Source organism: Triticum urartu, chromosome 7A, assembly GCF_056163025.1.
Source record: "Triticum urartu cultivar PI428250 chromosome 7A, HENAU_Tu73, whole genome shotgun sequence".
Lineage (NCBI taxonomy): Eukaryota > Viridiplantae > Streptophyta > Magnoliopsida > Poales > Poaceae > Triticum > Triticum urartu.
Window position 1 is genome coordinate 690,477,364 of NC_141879.1, and position 26,016 is coordinate 690,503,379.

Consider the following 26,016-nt stretch of genomic DNA (forward strand, 5'->3'; position numbering starts at 1 on the left):
CCACCCATGCATTTTTAGGATGTGTGTGTTGTCTTGTGCAAGCTTGCGAAGAGAGGTACCTGAGATTGCTAATTTCAGGGACTTAGTGATTTTCACTAAGTCTGGGATATTTTAGTTCGTGATGCTATATGTCCAGCTTGTTTCCTAGTGATCCGTGCCTCTTTTGAGGATGATCAGTAAGGGAGTTTTGATATTTATGTTATGCTCTATCCATCCATGTATTTGTTTGCATATGTGAAGTGCTCTAGGTTGACTCAATCGAGCTCAACTTTTGCTTCGTTGTTAATCTGGGCAGATCGTCAACTTGTTTGCGATTTTGCCGATGCTACCGTTAGTGTTTCATGCATGATATGCCTTTGTTCTTGCCATGTGTAGCTAGCATATTGTGCCTTCTTGCTGGTTATATGCTTGCCTTGCTATGACTTGCACCGTAGTGAGTGCATCGAGCTCGTTTACATGCCTTCGTGAGTTATAATTTCAGCATGTCTCAGTTTTCACTAAGTCTGAAAACTGATTGTGTTCGAGCTATGTTCGTGAGCTCGGTAGAGTATTTTGTGAACCCTTTTGGCCCCAGGTCACTTTGGGTGTTTTGTTAAGCTTGTTGAGTAGCTCCATGCCATATTCTTACTTGTCATGTTCAGGTCTTTTATCATGTTGTTTTGCTGCTCCGAAGAGAGCATCGTGATCTGAAATTTCAGGCTAGTGTTAATTTCACTAAGTCTGGAATCTGTTTTGCATATTCATTTTTGCCATGCTTGTTTGAACCTCTTAATGGATGAATTTGCCTATGGCTCAGTGCTAGTGTTTTGTTAACCATCTTGTGTACATCACTGTCATGTATTTTGTTTTCATGTTTGGTGGCTGTAGCATGTTCATTTCGTTGCATTTAGATGCCTACTTGCTGTAAATCGCAGACCGGTGTCATATCTTAAAACGCTTGCCATTTCCAAACCGTAACTCCGATTCCAATGATCTTTATATCGTTGTCAAGCGATTTCACCCCCTCTATCCAGTGGCACCCTTGGAATTCCAAGTTGAGGCCAGGTTCATGCATTTCCTGTCATATCTTGCATTTTGCATCCCGCATCGCATCCCGCATAGCATATCATCATTTCATCATATTGCTTGGTCTTGCACGTGGTTGATTGTATCCTTGTTGCTTGTTTGTCTTGTTGGGTAGAGCCGGGAGACGAGTTCGCTACCGAGGAGCCCGTTGAGTTTGCTTGTGAGGATCCAGTCAGCTTTGACAACTGTGCAGGCAAGATGATCATACCCTCGAAATCACTACTATCTTTGCTATGCTAGTTTGCTCGCTCTTTTGCTTTGCCACCGCTACGATGCCTACCACTTGCTTGTCAGCCTCCCAATTGCATGATTGAACCTCTAACCTACCATTGTCCTAGCAAACCGTTGATTGGCTATGTTACCGCTTTGCTCAGCCCCTCTTATAGCGTTGATAGTTGCAGGTGAAGATTGGAGCCGTTCCTATTGGAACATCTTTTATTTGCTTGTTGGGATATCACTATATTGCTATGTTATCTTAATGCATCTATATACTTGGTAAAGGGTGGAAGGCTCGGCCTCTCGCCTAGTGTTTTGTTCGACTCTTGCCGCCCTTGTTTCCGTCATATCGGTGTTATGTTCCCGGATTTTGCGTTCCTTACGCGGTTGGGTTATTATGGGAACCCCTTGATATTTCGCCTTGATTAAAACTTTTCCAGCAATGCCCAACCTTGGTTTTACCATTTGCCACCTAGCCTTTTCTTTCCCTTGGGTTCTGCAGACTCAAGGGTCATCGTAATTTAGCCCCCCACGGGCCAGTGCTCCCTCTGAGTGTTGGTCCGAACTGAGCTGCCCGCGGAGCCACCTCGGGGAAACTTGAGGGTTGGTTTTACTCGTAGCTAGTCTCATCTGAGTGTGCCCTGAGAAAGAGATGTGCAGCTCCTATCGGGATTTGTCGGCACATTCGGGCGGTGTTGCTGGTCTTGTTTTAACCTGTCGAAGTGTCTTGAGTTACCGAGATACCGAGTCTGATCGGAACGTCTTGGGAGGTCTTTTCCTTCATTGACCATGAGAGCTTGTCATGGGCTAAGTTGGGACTCCCCTGCAGGGATTGAACTTTCGAAAGCCGTGCCCGCGGTTATGGGCAGATGGGAATTTGTTAATGTCCGGTTATAGATAACTTGAATCTTAATTAATTAAAATGAACCAACTTTGTGTGTTACCGTGATGGCCTCTTCTCGGCGGAGTCCGGGAAGTGGACACGGTGTTGGAGTTATGCTTGCGCAGGTTGTTCCTCTAGTTTCACGCTCGCGCCTTGCCTCCTCTTCTCGCTCTCTTTTGCGAATAAGTTAGCCACCACATATGCTAGTCGCTTGCTGCAGCTCCACACATTTGCCTTATCCTTCCTATAAGCTTAAATAGTCTTGATCGCGTGGGTGTGAGATTGCTGAGTCCCTGTGGCTCACAGATACTACAACTCCAGATGCAGGTCCAGGTGATTCCGCTCCAGGTGACGAGTACGAGCTCAAGTGGGAGTTCGACGAGGACTCTCAGCGTTATTATGTTTCCTTTCCCGACGATCAGTAGTGATGCCTAGTTGGGGTTATCGATTCAGGGCCTTGTCGCATGTTGGGGGTCTTTTCTATTTTGGCGCCGTAGTCGGGCCATGAGTGATTTGTATGATGAATGTTATTTATGTACTCTGATGTGACGTGGAGAGTGTAAGCCAACTATGTTATCTCCCCCGTTTTATTATGTATTACATGGGATGTTGTAATGATTGCCTGACTTGCGATATTGCTTTCAATGCGGTTATGTCTCTAAGTCGTGCCTCGACACGTGGGAGCTATAGCCACATCGAGGGCGTTACACCTGCGGATTCACAGAAGTGGAACAGGTTTTGGAACTTAAACCTCCCTTCAAAAATCTGTATGTTTTTTTGGAGACTTGCGTATAATAGCCTGCCTGTGAGGATGAATATTAAACGCAAGCATGTTGAGCTGGACACTAGGTGCCCGATGTGCATGCGTCTTGACGAGGATGGCGGACATCTCTTCCTTAAATGCAAACAAGTAAAACAAGTCTGGAGAGCCTTGCTGATTGAGGACATCAGGTTGAACCTCCTCCAGTCAAACAATCCCATGGCAATGTTTGACCAATTGTGGGCTCTAGATAGTGAACGACGTGAGCTAGCGCTCATCATGTTGTGGGAGTGGTGGAATGCTCGAAATAAAACTAATGCAGGGGAAAGGACTCGTACATGCGAGGAAATTTGTTTTACTGTCAGGAAGCTTGTGACTGAACTTGCAGCACTAGGAAGCAAGGCTGGGGTGCAGGTTGTAACACCAGACCCTGCATCTTGGAGCAGACCAGAGGAGGGATTCATTAAAATCAATTTTGATGCAGCTTTTCACGTGGATGTGGGGCACGGGGCTTGGGGCTATGTTGCCCGCTCGGACCAAGGTGAGGTTATCTCTGCTTGTGCTGGAAAACTTGAGTTCCTTGCCTCACCACTCCAAGCAGAAGCTACTGCATGCATCAAGGCCATTGAAGCTGCTAGCGAACTGGGCATCCATCGGGTTATTTTTGAGCCAGAATCGTTGCAGCTGGTTAATGCTCTGAAGACGGGCGAGTATGACAAGTCCTCCATTGGAGTCCTGCTACGAGAAGCTCGAAGCATCTGCTTTGCGTCCTTCGACGCCTTTGATTTCACTTTTTGTAAACGTTCCTGTAATAGGGTTGCCCATAGCTTGGCTGCTTTCGGATTCAGGGTGGGCGTGTCTAACTCCTGGTGGATGGAGCAGGTCCCGGACTGTGTTGTTGACTTGGTTGCCAGCGACAACGCTGCGCGTGGTTAAGTAATTTGGACGTGTGTTCCCAGCTCAAAAAGAACTATGTGGGCGATATGGTGGGCCCGAAGGAAGGCCATCCACGACAATGAATTCCAGAGCCCGCTGTCAACGATGTGTTTTATCAAGAGGTATTTGGAGGAGCTGGAGATTGCTGTTGTTCGTTCGCCACAACAACAACCAGGGCCAGTTCAGCGACCAAAGGTCAGGGCATGGCTACCACCGTCAGGAAATGCAGCCAAGATGAACTGCGATGGAGGTATATCTACTTTGGGAGAGAAAGGAGCTGCTGTGGTTGTATGCAGAGATAAGTCTGGCAACTATTTGGGAGCCTCGGCAGTTGTATATGAAGGTTTGATCAATCCAGCAAGTCTGGAGGCTTTAGCATGTAGTGAAGCGCTATCCCTCGCGCGGGACCTGAATTTGAATGACCTGGAGATAGCTTCTGATTGCCAAGAAGTGATCGCAAACATCAATAGCGGAGGTTCGCCGGCTTTTGCACCAATTCTGAGGGAGATTCTTTTCAGTAGGAACCTTTTTGCTTCTGTTTCTTTCCGTTTCAAGTTTAGAGAAAATAATTTTGAGGCCCACTCGCTAGCTAAAGGAGCTGCGTCTCTTGCGGTGGGTCGCCATGTGTGGCTAGGGGTTTTGCCCGAAATTGCTTGTATTCCCCAACTCATAAACTTTGAATAAAGCCCCTAGTTACCTTAAAAAAAAGGTTGTGTGATATACCGATTAAAAAAATGTAACTGATATACTAGTTTGTTTTTATCTCCAGAATATATTTATTTCACTAATTAAATATAATCAGTTTAATAATAATGATGTTCGTGTATATAAAAAATCAACGTATATCAAAATAAAATTTCATTCCACACACGAAAAATGTTCATGAATTTTTTAAATAATCTAGTATCTGGAGAGAAATATTCATGTGTTTCAAGGAAAAATGTCCGCGTACAACAAAACAATGTTCATAATTATTTAGAAATGCTTTATGTAAATAAAATTTAATTATATCTCGAATGGGCATTCGTTTTATGAAAATATGAATGTATTTTACCCAAACACAAGAAAAAATTGTGAGCTTACAAAAACTCTTAAGCCACTACCTACTTGAATGGATCCAGTCTTCGCATCTGAATCAATGAAGTCATCGTGGTCGTTGTCCTTCGTTCATGGAATAAATTCCATTCTCAAATACACCCATTTTATCTCTGGTCCGTGGGTATGTAGATCGTTTCAATTCCAAAAGAAAAAAAAATGTTTTCAAGCCTTCGTTTGCACCATTTTGTCACCATTCGCTAGGCACTTGGTTACTAGACTTGGAGGTACAACTTAACAATAAAATACCTTGACCATCTCTAAACAATCTCCTAGCAAAGATGACGATTGACGAGGCATGACATGTAATGTTATCCTTTAGAAAATGATAATGTGTGTATTGCCGGTACATGTTATAGAGGAAATATGATTGCAAACATTGTGCAAACGCAACAACTCAACCATACATTCCGACTCAAAAGAAAAAAAAGGGGGAGCTCATGTACGTGCAACATACATTTTTTTTAGGCGGATGTGCAACATACATGATACATGTACACGCCCACATCTGATAATGCTGCTGGCTGATCGTCAAAATTACTTTTTTAGTCTTGATTGTCAAAGATTTAACAACGTGAATGGCGACTAATTTACTCTTTTAGAGGGGTTTTTTAGGGGTGGTGACTAATTTACTCAAAAGAAAAATGAATTCTGCGATGTAGGGATTTGAGCCAGCTTAGCTCTGAAGGCCCAATACCCAAACATCGAAGGCCCAATACGCACCCTAGGAAGAAACAAGACCCAAATCGTTGCGCATCAGTGTGGCTTAGACTAGCCACAGTGGAGAGTAACATATACTAGTAACATACACATATCCCTAGACTATATTACTACCTTCCTAGTGGGTAGTAACATAAGTATGTTGTCATGCAAAGCTTCATTTATTAGGTTATAGGCTCATATTGCATTGGGACCTGTGATGTTACAGTAACTAACTAAGTTACTCAAACTACCTCTCTCCTCATTGACTCATTGCCACATAAGCAAATTTGTTGAGTTGGACTCGATGTTACTGCTGAAGTTACTCTGACTGTGGCTAGTCTTATGGTTTCTCCGACCAAATTCGCTCGACCCCGGCCGAAACCCTAGCCGCCGGAGCGCCCGTGCATCATGGCGGCGGCAAGCAGCGGAGGCAGAGGCCACGCACACATCACCATACAGACAGCGAAGCGTCCGCTCTTCCTGCACCGGTGGCGTGTGGGGAGCATGAGATGGGAGGCACCGGCAGGTGGCGGGCACTCGGATAAGGGCAACTGAACTACAACTGAAGTTCGTTTACCCCCGTAGTGCCCAGCGACGAAGAATTCGAGTTCGTAATACTGTTAGAGAATGTAAAGTTGATATATAATTATAATAATGTCTCTCTCCTTCTCCTGTGATACTTTTTTATTTATTTACTTGCTCACAATATTTCAAGTAAAAAAAATCCACAGTTTATATGTTTGTGGAGAAATTGCCATATCGGTTTAGCAACCATCTGATCTCTTCGTGACGACGATCAAAATTCTTGAACACAACAATCTCTTGACCTGTTTATGGCTCAATTTTGTATTGTCAGAATAGTTATCGCATCTTTAGACATATCTAGCTAGTCAAATCATAGTTCACGAAACTATCTCTAAACGTTAGACGGTACTCATGGAATAGCTTTCTACCATTTTTTACCAATTTTTGAACACCCGTTTCTTTCATGGAACACTTTTCTATAATCATTAGCATATTGCACATCCTCTTTTGATTTATAGACCATCTAGCTGCACACTTTTGTATTTAAAATGATTTGTATGGTCATGGGGGGAGGATGACCAAATTCCAATTTTCTTGGTCTGTTTATGGTTCAATTTTGTATGTTGCAGCTTTGCACATATCTATCTAGTCAAAACATAGTTCAAAACATTATCGCTGTAATGTATAGATGCTACTTATAGCTTCCTGCCTTTTTTAACAGCCGTTACTTTCAGAGGACGCTTTCATATCCTCCTAAGTTACACAGTGTGGGTTTATTTAATACTCGCTCCGTCCCAAATTACCTGTTGGACAAATGGATAGAAATAAATGTATCTAGAACTAAAAATACGTCTAGATACATGCATTTCTGCGACAGGTAATTTGGGACGGACTGATATGATTTATACCTGCTGATAGTTTTGTTGTCTCACGTATGCAGACTAGAAACTACAATGCTTTATGTGAGTATACTGATGGAAAAGACTTGACAAAGTATGATTCTGAGGCTGATGGAAAAGAAGCTTGCCTATATAGGCATCATGCTATTGAAGACAAGCATGCAAAGGTGTCAGAGTAACTACTTTATCTTACTCTGTTTCATTTAACTTTTGAGATTAAGCAAGTCTGTCGAATTTAAGGGTGAACCTTCTAAATATGGTGATATCCAGTGCCCATATTACTTAAAAACTAATACTAATATTTCATTTTGTTTTATGGGAACTGACTGAGCAGCCCATGATACTTGATATAGCGATTCCTAGAGTACCAGCCTCTGTTTTTTGTAGCTACTACTTCTGTTGTGGTCTTTGGTCAATAATGTTAGACCTAATCCTTGTGATGTTTGTGCTTGGCCATCTTTTTATGATTTCTAGCAAGTGATAGTGGTACATTAGCCAACTCAGCATGCAAAGGTTAGTTTATGACTTCGACATGCATATGCTGATGTTATAACAGAGGAAGTCATGATTATTTTCATATGAACTTACACACTGCGGAGTAGTCCAACATACCTGCCGACTGCCGTTAAGTATGGAAATAGTCTTTTGAGTTCTAACCATATAATTAGATTGCATCAGGGCAACCAGACCGTGCAAATTTATGTTTGATCAGAATTTAACATTTCCACGCAGGTACATCGAGCACTGACCATATTTAAATAGTCACCATATGGCAAAAATATTTTTATTTATTTGTCTTCGTCTGAGGGAGGGTGATCTTGTATCAAGGTGCTGGAAAAATTGTCAAGAAAGTATTCCTGATCTGTAAATTAGGTGGCAATTGAATGGCAGTAGGTAGTGTATTTTAGGTGGACCCCAGAACAATAGTACTCCCTCTATGAAGAAATATAAAGCGTTTAGATTACTAAAGCAGTGATCTAGTGATCTAAATGCTCTTATATTCCTTTACAGAGGGAGTAAGATACACCTGCGGTGATTCAGCAGCAGTTTTTGTTTCATTGCACGTTTTTTTGTAGAGATTTAGATCTTAACCGAAAACTTGGTTATAACAAATGGTAAGTAAATATGAGGTCTCGAAAGTTCTGCGATATGTATTTTCAGAGCACTGGAATTAGATAAACACTACCCAGCCACCATTTCTTTGGAAAGCTCTCCAGTTTCTTTTTTATTGCTACTCTTTGGACTTATTATTCCTGCAGTCATTAATTTTTGAGAACAGTATACCTTTTGTCCCTCAACTCTTGGTGAAGTCTAAATTTGGTCCCTCAACTTTAAAATCGGACAACTTGCACCCCAACAACCGAAAACGGACAAGGTTCGTCCCCGGACTCGGTTTTGACCGGTTTTGGTGTTGACTCACCCCGGTTTTGACCCATGCTCACTCATATTCCTGTAATTTTTTATATCCGTGAACTTTTTGAAATCCACATACACTTTTCAACTCCGCATAGTTTTTTCAAGGTTGCGTATTTTTTTCAAAAATAAACATACTTTTTTCAAATCAGCGAACTATTCTGAAATCCGCGTACTTTTTTCAAATCCGTGATTTTTTAACATTATGTACCTTTTCCAAATCCCCGTATTTTCCCCAACTTTGTGCAATTTTATCAAATCCAAGTATTTTTCAAAGCCATGAACTGTTTTTGAAATTCGCATACTTATTTCAAATCCACATACTTTTCAAAGTCCGCATTTTTTTTTCAAATCCGTGCTCCATTTATAATCCATGAACTTTGTTTGAAATTCACACACTTGTTTCAAGATGAAATAATTTTTGAAATCCACATATTTTTGCGTAAAAGAAGTCCATATCCGCGTACTTTTTCCAAGTTCGCATAAAATTTTCAAATTCATGCTCTTTCAATAAAATGTACTCGAATTTGAAAGGGTACATCAATTTTTAAAAACTAAATGAACTTTAAAAAATACCTATATTTGAAAAAGTACATGAACTTGTAAAAAGTACGCAGATTTAAAAAAAGTACACAATTTTTAAAAAGGTTCACGTATTTGAAAAAAATAACCGAATTTGAAAACATCATGTGGACTTGGAAAAGGTAGGCAAATTTGAGTCGGAACGGTCAAAACCGGGGTGGGACAGCACCAAAACCGGTCAAAACCGTGACCAGGGATGAATCTTGTCCGGTTTCAGAAGTTAAGGGTGCGAGTTGTCCGGTTTAGGAGTTGAGGGACCAAATTTAGACTCCGCCAAGAATTGAGGGATGAAAAATATATTTTTCTCTTAATTTTTACATTAAATGTTTCTGTTAATGTCGTGTTTCACCCACTTTGGTGTTTTTTCAGGGTTTGGAAAAAATTCTGGACCACCGCATGGTCAAAGTTTGGAGTGATATGTATAGTTTGACAGATGAATACACTGATGTTGGCCTTCTTCAGATTTCAGGTACTGATTCTTTTACGATTGAGAAAATGTCAATATTGAAACATTGATATTTTTGTTTGTGATTGATGGAAAAAAGGTTGTGCCATCCGTTGGAGTTATAAGTAGAGCATTACAACTTTGTGCAATGCAAAAAATTATGTAGTCCACAATAATACTAATATCAAACCAAGATGCTGCTGAAATTTTTTTGCTTTATTTTTTATTTTACCATTTTCTATTTTTTTGTTAAAAGCATGAACTTTTTTCAACTTGCACGAATTTTTTTCAAATCCATGAACTTTTATTCAGTTTTTTTGCTAACCATCTAGTGATTTTTTTCAAATACGTATTTTTTCAGTTTTTTGGAACTTTTTTTTAGTGAACCTTTTTTTAATTCGTAATTTTTTTAGGAATCTGTGAACTTTTCTCAAACCCGTGATTTTTTTCTTCAAAATTGATGAACTTTTTCCAAATCCATTTTTTTGTTCAAATCTGCAATCTTTTTCAAATCCATGAATATTTTTCCAAGATTGATGAACTTTTTTCAAATCCATCAACTTATTGGTGAAAATCAATGAACATATTTCAAACCCGAGAACCTTTTTACAAAATCCGTGAAGTTTTTTTTTTCAAATCGGACGATTTTTTTATAACCCGTTTGGTGCCAAATTTCAATGAATTTTGACACTGTATGCATTTTCTTGCTTTTTCCAGGAGAAAAAAAATCCAAAATAGTGGTCGGACATGAAGCAACATGTGCTTGGTCTCCAAATTCATTCAAATTTTGCGTCGAGTGATCCAATAGGCATGCCCACTAGCTGGCAGAAGTTGGGTAAATTTTACGAATATACACCGATACTTGCTGTAGAACGAAGGGATTTTGGTTAGGACGGAAGGGTTCGTTTGTTACAACTTCTTTTCTCACATCCACCGAACAGGCTCAAATTTTTTCCACACGCTACAATCACCTTGGCAAGCATCGGTGCCAAGTTTCAATGATTTTTTACACTGTATGCATTTTCTATAGTTTTCTCGGCAAAAAACCGCTAAAATAATGGCCGGACGTGAGGCAACATGTGTTCAGTCTCCAAATTCGTTCAATTTTTGCATGGAGTGATCCAATGGGTATGCCCACTAGCTGGCAAAAGTTGGGTAAATTTTATGAATGGACACCGGTACTTGCTGTAGAATGGAGGGTTTCAGTTACGACAGAAGGGTTCGTCTGGTACAACTTTTTTTTCTCACATGCATCGAATGGGCTCAAAAATTTTTCACACGCTATAATCACCGTGGTAGGCATTGGTGCCAAGTTCAATGTTTTTTTACATTGTATGCATTTTTAGGGTTTCTCGGCGAAAAACATCTAAAATAATGGCCGAACATGACGCAACGTGTGTTCGGTCTTCAAATTCGTTCCATTTTTGCATGAAGTGTTCCAATGGGCATGCCCACTAGCTGGCAAAATTTGGGTAAATTTTATGAATGTACACCAGTACTTGCTGTAGAACGGAGGGTTTCAGTTAGACAGAAGTGTTCATCTGGTACAACTTCTTTTCGCACATCCGCCGAATGGGCTCAAATTTTTTCCACACGCTACAATCAGCATGGCAAGGATCGGTGCCAAGCTTCAATGATTTTTGACACTATATGCATATTTTAGGGTTTTTTCAGTGAAAAAAAAATCCTAAAATAGTGGCCGGACGTGACGCAACTTGCGTCCCGTCTCCAAATTTGTTCAATTTTTGCGTGGAGTGGTCCAATGGGCATGCCCATTAGCTGGCAAAAGTTGTGAACCTTATTTTTAAATTTTTATAATTCACGTCCGCTAAGCCAGCCCGTTGGCGTCGTTGGACTTTTTTTAAAAAAACCCTTGTTTGTGAAATATATATAACTTTTTTAATAAATAAATTGTAAAGTGAAAACCTAATCTAAATATTTTGCAATTATTTTTGCATCTAAATTGCATTCAAACATAACAAAAATTAATGAAACATTACAGAATTTCATTCAAACATATTTTTACGAAATTTCGATGATCTTGCCCGCACCGCTGTCGCCGTCGTCGCTGCTCTGGGTGACGGCGGCCCAGTCGATGTCGTCGTCCTCCTCCTCCTTCTCCGTCGCTGCCGCCTCTGCCTCTACTGCGCCTGCCGCCTCCAACGTCGCCGCTATCTGCGGCGCCTCCCTCGCAGCCGCCGCCGCCTCTGCCTGCGACGCTCGTAAGGCAACGAGGTAGCCGGGGGTGTCGTCGAGGTGGCCGTCTTCCCGGAGCACGACTTGCTCCGGCGGGGGAGGGGTTGCTAGAGCGCGGCGTTCGGCGCACCTCGCCGATCGACACGAGGCCGACGAAGATCCCGTAGCCGCCCGCCGGAGCTCGCCCACGATGGCCCCGTGGTTCTTGCCGTCCCAGAAATGATGGCGGCCGACATTGTTCCACTGGCCGCCTATGTGGCGGCGACGCTCCTCCAGCGTCGCACCAGGGCCCCTCGTTGGGTATCCTTCAGCAGTGATTTTGAACTCCTTCCGGAGACGGCAAACCAGCGGCACCGTGAGGCCGAAATGGATGAGCTCCTCCGTCTCAGGCGTGCCCAGGATCGACGCCCAGGCGCTGCCCACCGGAGGACCACCGCTGCCGGAGCTGCTGCCCGCGCCATTGGAGGATATCGTCGCCGAAAGGGAGAGAGAAGAGAGCGGCGACAGGGTGAAGGAGAAGCAGTCGGTGGCGGGGGAAAGAAGAAGTAGGCGTCGGGTGCGTGGACAGCTCGCGGGGAGGCGGCATTTATAACTGGAATGGCCCCATTTTCGAACAACTTTTTCATAATTCGAACATCATTGGAATGGCCCCATTTTTTTCATAACATTGTATTCAAGAATATCTAAAAAAAATACCATATTGCACATAGGATGTGTCATGTCTTGGTGCTTCAGCCTCCTGATTGTATTCTCAGTATTGTAGCTTCAGAGAACCCTGAACCTTTTGAATAATAAATTGCATGGACGTGGTTGACGTGAAAAAGAGCAACGATGACCTTGGGATCTACAGAGAATAAGTAATAGAATATTTCGTGCTTTATATATCACCAGTAGCGGTGCAGCCTGTTGGGCTGGCCCAGTCATACCGCTGGTTCGGCCGAGGTCCCATCCCAGGTGATGTATTTTCAGAAATGACCATCGTACCTTTTATTACTAAAGGGGTGTAGGCTAATCTTAGCCATTGATGTCTTTAGGGGGATGTGCTGAAGCAAAAGTGTATAAGAATATACTGATCACTTGCTTCCGTCCCGCAGTTTATAGCTCGTGGGGAGTGACGAATGAAGCTGCAATGGACCAAGGCGTGGTAGTATGACGTGCCAAATGTCGGTGATGCTATTTTTGCTCTCGAGTCATCTGGTTTTAATCATGTCTGGGTATGACCTACGCAGGCAGCAATGGCCATTTGGTTTGGGTCACAATAAAACTACCAAAGAAACATTAAACCATGATGACCGGGGCAGACAAACAGTACCAACGGCACAGAACAAGACTGAAATCAGTTAAGCACACTGCAAAAGAAGAAAACATGAACTACACAGCAGGAGGCTAAGACCCAGTTGCCCTTTTGCTGCATCCAAATTTTAGAGCAGAATTCTGTTATCCTCAGTTCCTGGATGATAAGAAGCAACTGGCGTCACAAAACCCCTATCAACTTGAGGCATTGAGGAGTTTTTTTGTTTTTTTTTTGCGGGGAGAGGCATTGAGGAGTTGAGACATCCAATAGGTGCCTGACCACTTTTTGGAGCTGTGAATGAAAATACGCCACCAACAACTACAATGACGAGACCTTGCTAACAGGCAACCCGGAAGATTTTGCCAAGAATGCCCGGTAGAATTTTTTGATTCTCGGATACGAAGATATCAAATGGGATACATCAAACTCGCTTGTCCCGGTAGTTTTTAGCTAGGAAAATTCTAGATGACCATTCTTGCAAAAAAAAATCTAGATGACGGAGCAAATGAGGCGAAGATGCAATTCAGACTTTCAGATACAGTAAATCAAGTATACCAACAGAAATGCAGTATATACAACCGGAGCATCTCCTTGTTTGTGAGTTCTCCTTGCACAAGATGCTTCACTCGTAGCTCGTGCACATCCTCCTCCCGGTCCATAAGCATCGAAAGGAGGGCGATGTACGAGCATATGGCCATCTCTTGGTCATCATGTTGATCCCCTGAGGTTGTGCATGCTTCGAAAGCCGCCATGTTTACAAGCCAGCATGCCGTTACACTGCTTAGCACCAGTGGTGTCAGGAAAAGCTCGGCAAAGAGGGGTTCTTTCCTTAGGCCAATTTCTGTGAAACTTCCTGTCTGGATGGCTTTGAGCTTGATGCCGATTTCCGCAAGCTCGATGGCACTTGAAGATATTGAAGTTGAGCCGAGTCTTTTCCTGGACTTGTTTGGTATATGTCTTTCTAGATGAGAGAGGTCAGGCTCGGCAGTTGTTCGGGCTTTCGAACGGTCCAATTTATTAATGCTGACTATATTGGTGGATATGTTGGGCTTGTTGCTGGCAGTCTTGCATCTTGTCTTGTAGAATCGGAGGAGACCAAGGAGATGAGGCGGGCTGTACTCTTCGTCCAAGTCCGAAAGGACTTGTTCTGCTTCGGTTGGATGCATATGGTTTGTGAGACCTTCTCCCATCCTAGAAATTTTCTTCTTCAGTGGCACGGACCTGAAGTTGAGGAGGGTTTCCACAACCAGCCAGGGGAGCTGGTTCTCCAACATCATTACATCATTGTTGATATGCAGCTTGTTGGATCGAAAAACACCGAGCAACTCTGGACATGGGGGCTGCTTCTTGTTGAAAATAAGCATGAACTCGAGCAAGAAACAAGCATCATAGAACATGATAGCCTCGAAGTCAGCATGGCTGATACCTGCCACCGCGTCATCGGCATAGAGTCGGCGGGCCTTGTGCGCAACCTTGACGACAGAGCCGTAGATCTCCTCAAGCGAGTGGCTTGACCCGCTGACGAAGTGGTAGGCGGCCGCGTGCTTCACCTTCTCCATCTGCCGGAGGTGGGGTGAGCCGTGGTGGTAAGGGCCGATGGCCACGACCCTTGGCACCATGTACTGGCTGCCCAGACCCTGCAGGCTTGCAGGGAACCTATGCATCTTCTCTTTTCTCTTGTCGAAATCAACCTTGAGCTCCTGAGCCGCTTTCATCAAGTACTCCTTCTCAACCATAGCTGGTACGTCTTCTGCAAAATCCACGCTCTTGTCAACTTGCTCGCGGCTGCAGCCAGCAATGTCACGCGCATCTGTGATCTCGGAGGAGAAACTAGCCTTGCAATCTTGAGCTGTTTCCTTCAAGTAGGAGTAGTCCTCGACCGGGGCAGTTATTGCTTCTGCAGAATCCATGGTCTCCGCCGTCGAATCAACTTGCCGGAGGCTAAGGCGGGGAGCGGAGCTCCGCCGCTTTAATCGACTTCAAGTACCGCTGAACCGGAGCCTCTACTTCTTCCACGGCTTCAACTACCAGATTCAGAGATCTGCCATCTAGCTCTGCTGATTCTCTCTGTTTGCTACTGGATACTGACCTCTAGTTAGGAAGTCAGAGTTGGGTTACGGATACCGATGAAAAAAAAAATCTGTAGGACAGGATAACCACTACCCTTCTAAGAGAGAGAAAGAAAGATGCCGACATGTTTTTTGTTTTCTTTTGACTGGATTAAGGGGGTGTTTGTTTTTAGGGACTTTTTTATGTAGGGACTAAAAAAGTCCTTTTTAGAGATTTTTTTACCCAACGGAAGGGACTTTTTAAAGACTAAATTAGGCATTTGGGACTAAATGAAGAAGACTCTCAAGGAGAGTCTTTTTGGGACTTTTTGAGACTTTTCCAACAATGCTCCTCCATACACCCATTGGCCCGCCATCCCATGATGTTGTTTGATTGTTATTTTTGTATATACTAGAGGCAACATGATCATTTAATAACCTCTAGGAAGGGACTAGGGACTTTTTAGTTCTGAAAACAAACAGGGAGTGACCTTTTAGGGACTAGGGACTTTTTAGTTGGGACTAGAAAAAGTCTTAGGACTAAAGGACCAAACACCACTTAACTTTCAACTAGCTAGTCCGTTTTTTTATCTTCCAAGCTAATCACTCATCTAATTCTTCTCTTCCTGCTTGCTGGCTAATCGTGTCTACGGCGATGAAAGCGCATGCAGCCTGGGTTTGGGTTTGCAAACTAAGAGAGAAAACATATGATGTCAGCAATTCTTTTTTCTATTTCAAAATTTAAAATGTTTTGTATCTCAAACCATCGCTCAAATTCAAATTCCGTTTTCACGTAAAAAATTTGTGTTGATGAGATCTTCAAAAGTAGATCTCATGTTAGTGTGCTTTGATGATATTTTATTCATGTCAAAAATCATCACACCTACGATACATAAATTATCGTGGTGTTTACGCTGAAATTACCAGGGTGTGTTTCAACTACTCTTTTTTGTCTAGGTCAATATTTACCATGGTATTTATAGTAAATTATCAGATCTGCAATACCATTGTCAACCATCCTGCAATACCATTGTCAACCATCGGTCGTCTCTGGACCGTGTGGTGAGGTCTACATGCCGACACGACATGGCCCGTTTATAAAACGAAACTTCATGAGTCAATACCCATTTAGGCGTGTGTCGGGCTATGTAGTGCCCAGGCCAGCCCGCCGGCCACCTATGATCAGGTCTATTATGTGTAATGTATCATATGTTATTTGTGCAGAAGTTAATGAGGGTGGTTTTTTTTACTTCTCTTTCCCTGATCAAAGTTACCAAAGTGTTTGTATGTAGCTAATCATGAATGCGGTCGAATATTACCATGTTTTTTACACAAAAATTATCGGGGTTATGTGTTTTTTATATCCCTTAGTAAAACTTATCATAGTGTTCATTCGTGAGTTATCAACTTTGTTGTGTGTATATTACCATGCTATATACACGGAAGTTCCCGGGATATGTTTTCAACAAGTTTTATCTCGGGGTCCAAAAGGTTACCTCGGGCGTTTGTACGTGAGTTATCAGCTATGTTATGTGTATATTTCCATACTATTCACAAAAGTTAGCGGGATTATTTTTCACTCCCTCACCATATTACTAAGGCGGAGACATACCCGTCACTTCATTCGACGACCATCACTATGCATCATTTTTGCTATTAATGAGTGTCTTGTTGGCGAGTGAAATAATTTCGTGGACGTTCTGACCTATTTGGTCGCCCATGCTATATTTTTTGCCTTGTGGTCCAATAAATTCGGACGGTAGGGGTATGTTTTCAACAATAAAATTTTCATGGTCAAAATTATCATGATGTTTGTACGCAATTTATCAGGTTTGTGGTGCGTATATTATCATGTCATTAATACAGAAGTTATCGGTGCTATGTTTTCAGCAACTTTTCGTGTGTTAAAAATTACCATATTGTTTGTACATTAGATATCAGATTTGAGGTGGGTAAAATTACCGTGTTATTTACACAGAAGTTATCAGGAGGGTGTCTTTAACCAAAAAATTCCACTGGTCACCGTGGTGTTTGTACATACTTCCTCCGTCCACGAATAAGTGTACATATAAATTTTTTAGGACATATTATAGAGTGAAGTAAAAATGCATTGAAAAGGTGCAAGACACCATCTCTCTCCTCTCTAATTTCTCCACCCACAACGATCTAAATGCATGCAGGAAGTTAGGAGACCATGTGTTGAATATTATTGGTCTTAATTATCATGTGATGAGAGAGAAATATTTTTTTCTACTTTAAAATGCATTAGGAAGATAGAGATACACTCTTTTGTGGACAAATTTAAAGCCAAATGTATACTTATTCATGGATGAAGGGAGTAAGTTATCATCTCTGAGATGCGTATATTAGCGTGCTATTTGCACAGAAGTTACAAGATAGGCTTTTCAATAACTTTTATCCCGGAGCAAAAAGTTACCGCAATGTGTATGTAAAGTTATTACCTTTGGTGTGTGTATGTTACCATGATATTTAAACATAAGTTATCGGACGTATGTTTAAAAACAACTTTTTTCCTAGGTCAAAAAGTTACCATAGTATTTGGATGTAAGTTATCACGCGATTCACATCTATGATACCTAAATTACCATTCTATTTACATAGAAGTTACTAGGGGCTTTTTTAACAACTTTCTTCTACTCGTCAAAAAGTTACAGTGGTATTTGTACATAGCTTATCATGTCTGCGGTGCATAAGTTATCATGCTATTGATAAACAAGTTACCGGGGTTTATTTCAACAACTTTTTCCCTTGGTCAAAAGTTACCATGATGTTTGTAACTAAGTTATGAGGTCTGCGATGAGATGATTATTATGCCATTCACACACAAGTTATCATAATGCGACCATTGAGCGAGACAACACATCGCATCCTCTCTTCCATGATTCTGGCGCAGAAGAGGGCAAAAGATTGGAAATCCTGATTCACTCAACTTTCTGATACGTGTTGGAGCGTTGAGAGGTCAATCTTTTTCCCTAAAAGTTCTGATCGGGTTTGTTGTTTGTCTGTTTGGCAAATTCATATAGTTCAAACCAACATATTAAGTATGAGATGTCTTCAACATAGGAAACAAACGTACGGTGTGTTGATTGGTTGGCTAGCTAAATCCTAAATGAAACAACCAGAGTTTGAATCCCGAACCATGTATACTTTTTGCGCCGAAATCATGACTTTCCTAAATATTCTAGCCGAAATCATGGTTTAATGCGCATACATAAAATTAGGAGGCACGGTTAAGGGGGGTATGAGATAATTAAGGCGATGCATTAATTATCTCATGGCCATTTGATCCCAGTCCAACGCTAGGCGACCGTTCGGATTTGTTACTAAATTTTGATGATTTGAAATTTAGTAATTTCGTTGAATAAAATAAAAGGACACAGATACCTAGAAAGCTTGCGGATGTGTTGATGGGCTGGGCCTCTCCGTAGGTTGGCGACCAGGAGGAACTAGAGAGCTGAAATTTGGTAAAGGTCCCCCTCAAATTTTTTTTTGGCAAAGGTTGTGTACATATATTGCCTCATCCGTAATGTCTTTACGACATTGCCTTGTTCCAGAGGCTGTGTGTAATTGGTACCTTCGTGATATTAATATATTTCCCTGGTTGAATGTACATATGTTGCCTATTGTAAGATACTTAATGGTGCCTGTTGTTGTGAATATGTTTTGCGATATATTTTAGCAGGATTTGGTTGTGTGGAACATAAATATTTTGATAATAATATGATAACTAAAACTAAAAGTTACAAATAATTTATTATGTTTGATTATTGTGTAGTTGTAAAATTTTATAAATATAAATATAATAGAATGTATTTTCATGTTGAGATGAGCTTTTTCCTTATGCATGGTTCATCTTAAGGCATCTCCAACGGCATGCATCAAAACGAACATGCAAAACGTCCGCTGACAGTAGATAAGGGGATGGCCGTCAAACCCTATGCACCAAATGACCACCCACATTTCAAAAAAAATAGAAAATGGATGATGTTGATGGAAACTGTCGATATTCATGGAAACAGATTTTTAGAAACTTGGTTAAGAAATTGTAAGTAAATACGAGGTCTCAAAAGTTCGGTCCAAGGTACCTTCAGAGCATTGGAATTGGACAAGCACTTCCAAGCCATCATTATTTTTGAAAAGCTCTTGTGTTTCCTTTTATTGCTTCGATTGGAACTTATTTTACCTGCAGTCATTAATTTCTACACCTAATATTCCTGTTTCTTTCATGTTTGAGCCAGTAGGCTCAGACGCTTTGGTGTTTCTACAGGGTTTGGGAAAAATCTGGACCACCGCATGATTAAAGTTTGGAGTAATTTGTGTAGCTTGACTGGAGAATACGCGATGGTTGGCTTTCGCCAGGTATTCTGATTCTTCTATTGTCGAGAAAATATCAATATTGAAAGACAATACTATTGAATTTTTGTTTCTGATTGGATGAAAAAAGGATGTGGGCATCCCTTGGAGCCATAAGTGTTCGCTTCCAAAAATATGCTAGAGCCTTAAACATTATTAATGCAAATTATGCAGTCCACAAGCATTCAATTTTTTATGCACTCCACAATAGTATGAATATCAAATCAAAGATGTTGCTGAAATTTCTAACAGTGAGTGGGAAAAAGGTGGGTGCTTTCATTTGTCGGTGAATTAGACGTGTGCCATGATCAAAGTTGTATATGTTTACAACCAAGAGGATACGCATAATAAGCTGTATGCGTTTAGATAAACTCATGGGAGGCAGTCTGAGCGTTATGAGGGCGCTCGATTCGACTAGTTGGATGGGCATGCTTGAACTAAGCAGTATGTTGCGTATTTGCTACAACGTTCTGTGGTTCCTGAGGTTCTTCTTATACACTGTGAAATATGTTTATGCAATTGCCTTGTTAATAACAACAGTACAGTGGTACCCTTGCTGGGCAGAGATGGCCTGCAGATTTGCTCTCATAATTTCTACTATAATTATTAGTATTGAATCAGGTGGTTTGGTTGGAGAGTGGTCGGTGACTTGCTCTGGGTAATATTGAACTATTTGTTTTCTCAGCAATCAGGATTTAATCATGTCCCCCCTTCTATCAATGAAATGATGCGCTACTAAGCGTATTCACCAAAAAGAAAAAGAATTAGTCATGTTTGGGCATGGCTTGAGATTTAGGTTCTCGAATGCAGCTATGTATATGTACGCTAATGATGCATGCCAATATTTTTTTGCGTCCTGTGAAAGAGTTGGAACGAGATTTTCCTTTTCCTTTTGCAGTGAGTATAGGGGGAGTGGAAGAATGTGTGTGCAGGGGGAGCTCCTATTCAACGCACTAGTAGAACGCCTGTGCGTTGCCACGGGCTTTTAATATTTTTTATTGCACCTATGAATATAATGCATATTAAATTTTGCATGTATAGATTTTATCTGATTGCGCATATAATGTATATTATATTTTGGATGTAGAGAAAAGATAGCCTGCAACAATTAAAAAATAATTGAAATCCATCTCATCTGCAATGTAACTCGGAGATATATACATAGAGAACAATGATCCAAATAATTATATGTTACAAACTAAGATACTTGATGTGATTAAGATATTACCTTACAACGTCACGTATGTTGTCTTAAGCTTCATTTCCACGGTATTTTAGCATTTGTAATAAAAATTATTTCTCAACTTATAACCATCCTGCACAAGCAATATACATTATATGTCAAAAATAAAGCTTTGGAAGGATAAAGTACATCAAATGACATGTTTTAATGAAACATAGCCAACCTTTTTGTACCACAAAATCAATCTTCTTCCTTGAACCATTATTTTTGAAGTGCTTTCTGTTGACTTCTCTCTTCTATATGCACAAAAAACAATGGATCCAAAGAACAGAGGATCCAGAGATGTTCATACCTAGAGGCAATAAGCAATTCGTTAGTCCACAACGACGACAAGTGCCAAGGCTCATAAATTTTAAGTCCATAATCCCAACCTACACCACAACCCAACAAACGTCGACATCTTCTTGCTCCACTAAGAAACATCTACAGCCGGACTTGGCAAATCTGACCCCTCAAAGGTCTGCAAACGCGCCCGGGCGTGTCCGTGGACAGTGACCGGTCACCCCTTAGAAAATGCATTCCACATCTGGATATCTTAAATTAAAAACCTCAAATCCATAATATTACATGCAACGCGGCGATCTTTGACCGGGGCTTCGTCCGGTTTCGCTCCCGCCCGCCGGCTCCGCCTAGGCCATGTCCGACGGCCGGCTGCGCTCCCCAGATTGTTGGCCCGGTCGCCGACAAAGTAGAGTAGGGCATGGGACACTCGCAGGCTCACGAGACTGAAGGCGTCGTTGTCTCCCATGCCCTACTCTTCCTCGTCGGAGCCCGGATCCCGCTGCGTGCCGACGGACGTCAGATCGATGATGGATCCATCCAGGGACGAGCCGCCGACGACCACCATGATGTGGGTTGCGGCGCCCGGATTGATGCGCCATATGGGTCGTCGGAGAATGTGACTCCGCCTCACGGACGTCCACCTCCGTGAGGGCTGCCGCCGCCTCCCGCGCCCGATGCCTTGCACGGCGGGCATGCCGTGCCATGGCCTCGTCGGACGAGGCCCATGGTGCGTCCCGATGCTCGGTGCACCAACTAAGGGGTTGTGCATCCGCCAGTGCGTTTGGACGCCAGACGGACCACACGGCCTCCGGCGAGGTAGCTATGGATGGCCTAGGGACGGATCCATGCACCATTTGGGCGGACGCAATGAATTCCCGATGGATGTAGTCCGAGCAGAGCCGTGCACGGGCATCCTCCCGGGCGTGGCGGAGCACAAGTCGAATGGTCATCTCCTCCTCGGGGCCGCATGGGATGAGCTCGGGGTCGACGGATCTACATGTGTAATAATTTGGAAATATCTAATTAATTACATTCGCCTTCGTGCTTTTATTTTGTTCTCATATCCCTCCTGGCACCCGCTCCCCATAATTCCCTTCCCTTCTAATCTCATATATCTCATCTACTTGTTCGGTTAGCCCTAGGGAATCACACATGCACTATTGATAAGCATTCAAATGTGACCAATAAAATATCTGTATTGTAAGCATTCAAGCATTGCAAAATAGTACAGCTGGGTACATGTAACATATCAGTGAACACTTTCATGCCCTGGCTATCTGATACTCGTACTTCTATTTCCGCTACAGTTTTACTGTGATTCAAATAGGATCTGAATGCATTAGGTATTACAAAAAAATAGAGAACTGATATAATTTACAACAGGCTTTTGGTTTCTGGAACTATTTCATGCCCAAGAAGGATCTGAAAGCATTAGTCATTACAAGAAAATGAACAGAGCTGCTATAATAACATGCTTATGGTTTTCAGAAACTCAACATTCTCGGTTTGTGAGCTTCTATACAAGTAACATTGCGATTTGTCACTGTGGTGAATCAATTATTTGGCACACTTCTCTTCCGTGCAAATTGTAGAAATGAAAAAGGGCGTATGAGGTAGAAATGCGAAAAAGGAGTAGCTAACAAAGCGAAAGGGGAAGGGAAAGTGAGAGGAAGGTACACACATGCATAATACAGTTACAGAAAACTTCAGAATTGTGTGTTCCCTCCGTCTTCTTAGTTAGACATACAAAATGTAAAGATTAACACCATTCATGTTTCAGTTAATGTCTAGTCCTCAGCAAGGAGTATCATTTTGAGCATATAAAAATTTCATGGATGCGTGTCCTTACAAGCTAAAGAATTGTTTTTGATACATGGAAGTGGCATTCGACCATGTACCCAGAGTGCTGCCCCAGTAGACAGGAGCTCTTTGTATACTTATTAAGGGCAGGCTTTCTTTAGCAGCAACACCTGAAAGCTCTGTAACAAAAGAGTGTAGCTTGTAACTTGAGAGCACTACTCTATGGTTAGATACTTGGAGGCTTTCTTTATTAGAAATTGGAAATGCTTAACTACCACAAGATTAAAAAATAGAGGCAGCCCGGTGCATATAGCTCCCACTTGCGCAGGCTCCAGGGGTTAACTGGTCTAAATAGTGTTACAAAATTTATACACAATTTCATGAATGGAGAGTGTAGTTAATATGTGCACAAATATGATGCACCACATAATTTAGCCAGGCTTAAATATGAACACGAAAAGGTTGGAAAGGACTTATTAAAAATTATTACACTGCAAAATTCATGGCTGGCAGAACCATGCTTCGGTTTATATAGAGAAATTTAATAGACCAAACATATTTTTTCTCCAAGTTGTTTCTACTTTAAAAAAGTGATAGACACTAACATAGCTCATGTTTATCTTATGTAGAAGGAAGCAGATAAACGCTATGGGCCAATGGCAGCAAAAATTACCAGCACCTAAAAATGTTGAAGCTACATACCACACATTGTACACTATCATACACTCATGGATTATGAGTCCAAGGACGATTAGTCTATGAGTCTCAACCTCAGAACGACTCGTCGGCTCGTAAACCTTGCATACACTTGAGAGCTATCACCCTCCATGTGACCCGTGGATATGAAATATGAAAGAGACGAAGGAGATCTTCCTAGGAGACTTAATGAATATGTCTGACTTTGGCTACAACCATTTCTCTGATTTCTTTGCTTTTACCTCATTCACACATGTCATGGCGGCACAACCAGTAATAATCTTCCCAGATATAAAAACCGATACAGGAAAGAGCTTTATCCTTCTCATGCATGATTCTTCCTGACAAAATAGAAACAAAAGGCAAATCCGTATCTAGTGACAGATAATGCCACATTACAATTAATTATTCTTTAAATGCCAGATGATACATGGTACTACCAACACGTTTACAACATAACAGAAGGTATTGTAAAAAGTCATGTGAAGATTTCCTTTCCACAATGGTATATGCCAATAGAAAATTGCATAAATGGTCGTTGTGAGGAAATAAAGCCTATGGTACATCTGATCTGGTTACCTTGATCTTCCATCGGACAAGATATCTTCACCATCTCCACCACCTCTCTCACAGCCTTCTCATGCTTTGGTGCAACTGGCCATGCCTAGCTTCTCATCATCCTTCCACCAGAATCCTTTCCATCCTTTCCAAGGTGCCTGGCTAAGGAGGCTAAAAATTGCACTCTTAAGCACAAAACATACAACAATATAATTGAACCTAAGAAGCATGATGTCTGCATAACTTACTCTCACCATGTTTGTCAAAACTACCATAATACTACTGTGTAGCCAATCAAAAACCTTGGTTACCTCTTTCCATGATCAGTGAGAAGGTTAATATGTACTCAGATTATTTTTTTCACCGCTGCATCATTATGAACCCTTTGTTCTTTGCATGAAGAAAGCTATTGGCTTAAATAACACTACAATCTGGTGTTGTGCTGTTCAGTCGAAATTGGAAAGTGTTGTGTTTCAGCTCTGTTCATGCATCATTGAATCCAACAAATAACATCAAAGAATCCAACAATCCGAGCAACGTTCATGCATCATTGAATAACATTGAAAATAGGAACCTAGAGGATGGTAGAGGAAGAACAGACCTTACAGTTGCAGGGGCCAGAGTTACTTTGGTAAAATTCAGCCTCCGTGCAGTGCATCTCAGGTTCATAGTCTGCAGTTGTGTAACTTCAATGTCCAAACTAATGTTATATAATCTGTTAATACAGAGAAATTATAGAAAAGCTCGAAATTTCAGACGGAGGTAAACGAATAAATGGATCTTCAATAGCTATACTAGTTGGTGTGATTCAAACTGATCATAATTGCATATAAAATTGGATTAGGCATTCATTTCGAATCAGTTACAATTCATAAGAACCATGGATGATTGCCAAAGTGATGAATGCCAATCCATGAATGGGCAGACACTAACAACCCAGATCAGAGATTGGTGCAGCCTTCCTTGCTAATTGTATGGTACAGAATTACTGCTTGCTTCAACCAATTCGCGTAGTACAGCTTTGTAAGACATAACCGAAGAACGAAGAATCAGTTTAGGTACGGAAGGTGGATGATTTGCTTCTCCTAATTAGCGTAATACAGATTTCCATATCTTACCCGAAGAAGGAAGAACAGGCTATTTAATCAGGTCTGACCGCATTGAGAATGAAAGGGAAACTTTGAACAGATTCAGAAACCACTTTACTAACTCAAATGAAAGGGAAAAAATGCATGATGGGGATGAGGTTCTTGAGCAGAATGGCACATGAAAAATACACCACATTGTTTTTATGCATGAAACCTGACACTCACAAGTCACAAAATACCACTGCAGTCATAATTCTAAAATGTAATAAAACTATGCTTAGAATATATTTTTATGGTAAATCTAACTATGGTGTTCCAGTTGTATCAGTACAATTATATAGCTGGTGAAGCAAATACTATATCTTAAATTTGAAGCTGCAAAATAGAGGGGCTGTTTGGACTCTCTCCACTTTCCAACTCCACGCCGGAGCGGAGCAGGATCTAGTTCTAATTTGAGGAGTGGCTGGAAGGCCGCTCCGCTGGCTCCGGTCCGTGGCGATTTGCCGAACAGGGCCAGAATATCATGATTGCCATGAGATCTGATAATGAAAGGTCAATTATCATAATCTTTTCATATATATGTACTAAGTGGTACTCAAGGTATGGTGTCACTGTGATAGCTCACATAAAATAATTTGATTAAATAGTTGCAAGCTAAAGAAGTTTAGACCATATTAAATAATTCAGTTAAACATTTACATACAAAAGAGTTTCAACCGTTACCACTTAATCTTGTTTTATCGGCAGAGTTGGAACTCCACTCCTAAGTAAACAGAGACAACCGAGTTAAACATCACAAAAATATATCACATCTTATCAATCTTGTGGATCTGAAGTTTTTGAAACCAACTTTGGGACACTAAAACTTGCGTGCTGTAAAATCTACAGAAGAAAGTTGAAACAAAGCAACAATAAA

General features: G+C 41.5%; 2 protein-coding genes across 2 annotated transcripts; one reads left to right on the plus strand and one right to left on the minus strand.

Moving 5' to 3' along the window:
* The first annotated feature begins 3,020 nt into the window (after nucleotides 1-3,020).
* Nucleotides 3,021-3,860, plus strand: LOC147961563 (uncharacterized). The gene has a single exon (XM_087533862.1). It carries the CDS (start codon nucleotides 3,021-3,023, stop codon nucleotides 3,858-3,860), a length of 840 nt encoding a protein of 279 aa, XP_087389988.1.
* Nucleotides 3,861-13,518: 9,658 nt separating this feature from the next.
* On the minus strand, nucleotides 13,519-15,179 carry LOC125519354 (UPF0481 protein At3g47200-like). Its single transcript, XM_048684191.2, has one exon. The coding sequence runs from the start codon at nucleotides 14,919-14,921 to the stop codon at nucleotides 13,557-13,559; it is 1,365 nt and encodes a 454-aa protein (XP_048540148.2). The 5' UTR covers nucleotides 14,922-15,179; the 3' UTR covers nucleotides 13,519-13,556.
* Nucleotides 15,180-26,016: the final 10,837 nt, after the last annotated feature.

What these genes read in the sequence shown, in the direction of transcription:
- LOC147961563 (XM_087533862.1), top strand. Translation starts at nt 3,021, where the DNA reads ATGTGCATGCGTCTTGACGAGGATGGCGGACATCTCTTCCTTAAATGC.
- LOC125519354 (XM_048684191.2), bottom strand. Translation starts at nt 14,921, where the DNA reads ATGGATTCTGCAGAAGCAATAACTGCCCCGGTCGAGGACTACTCCTAC.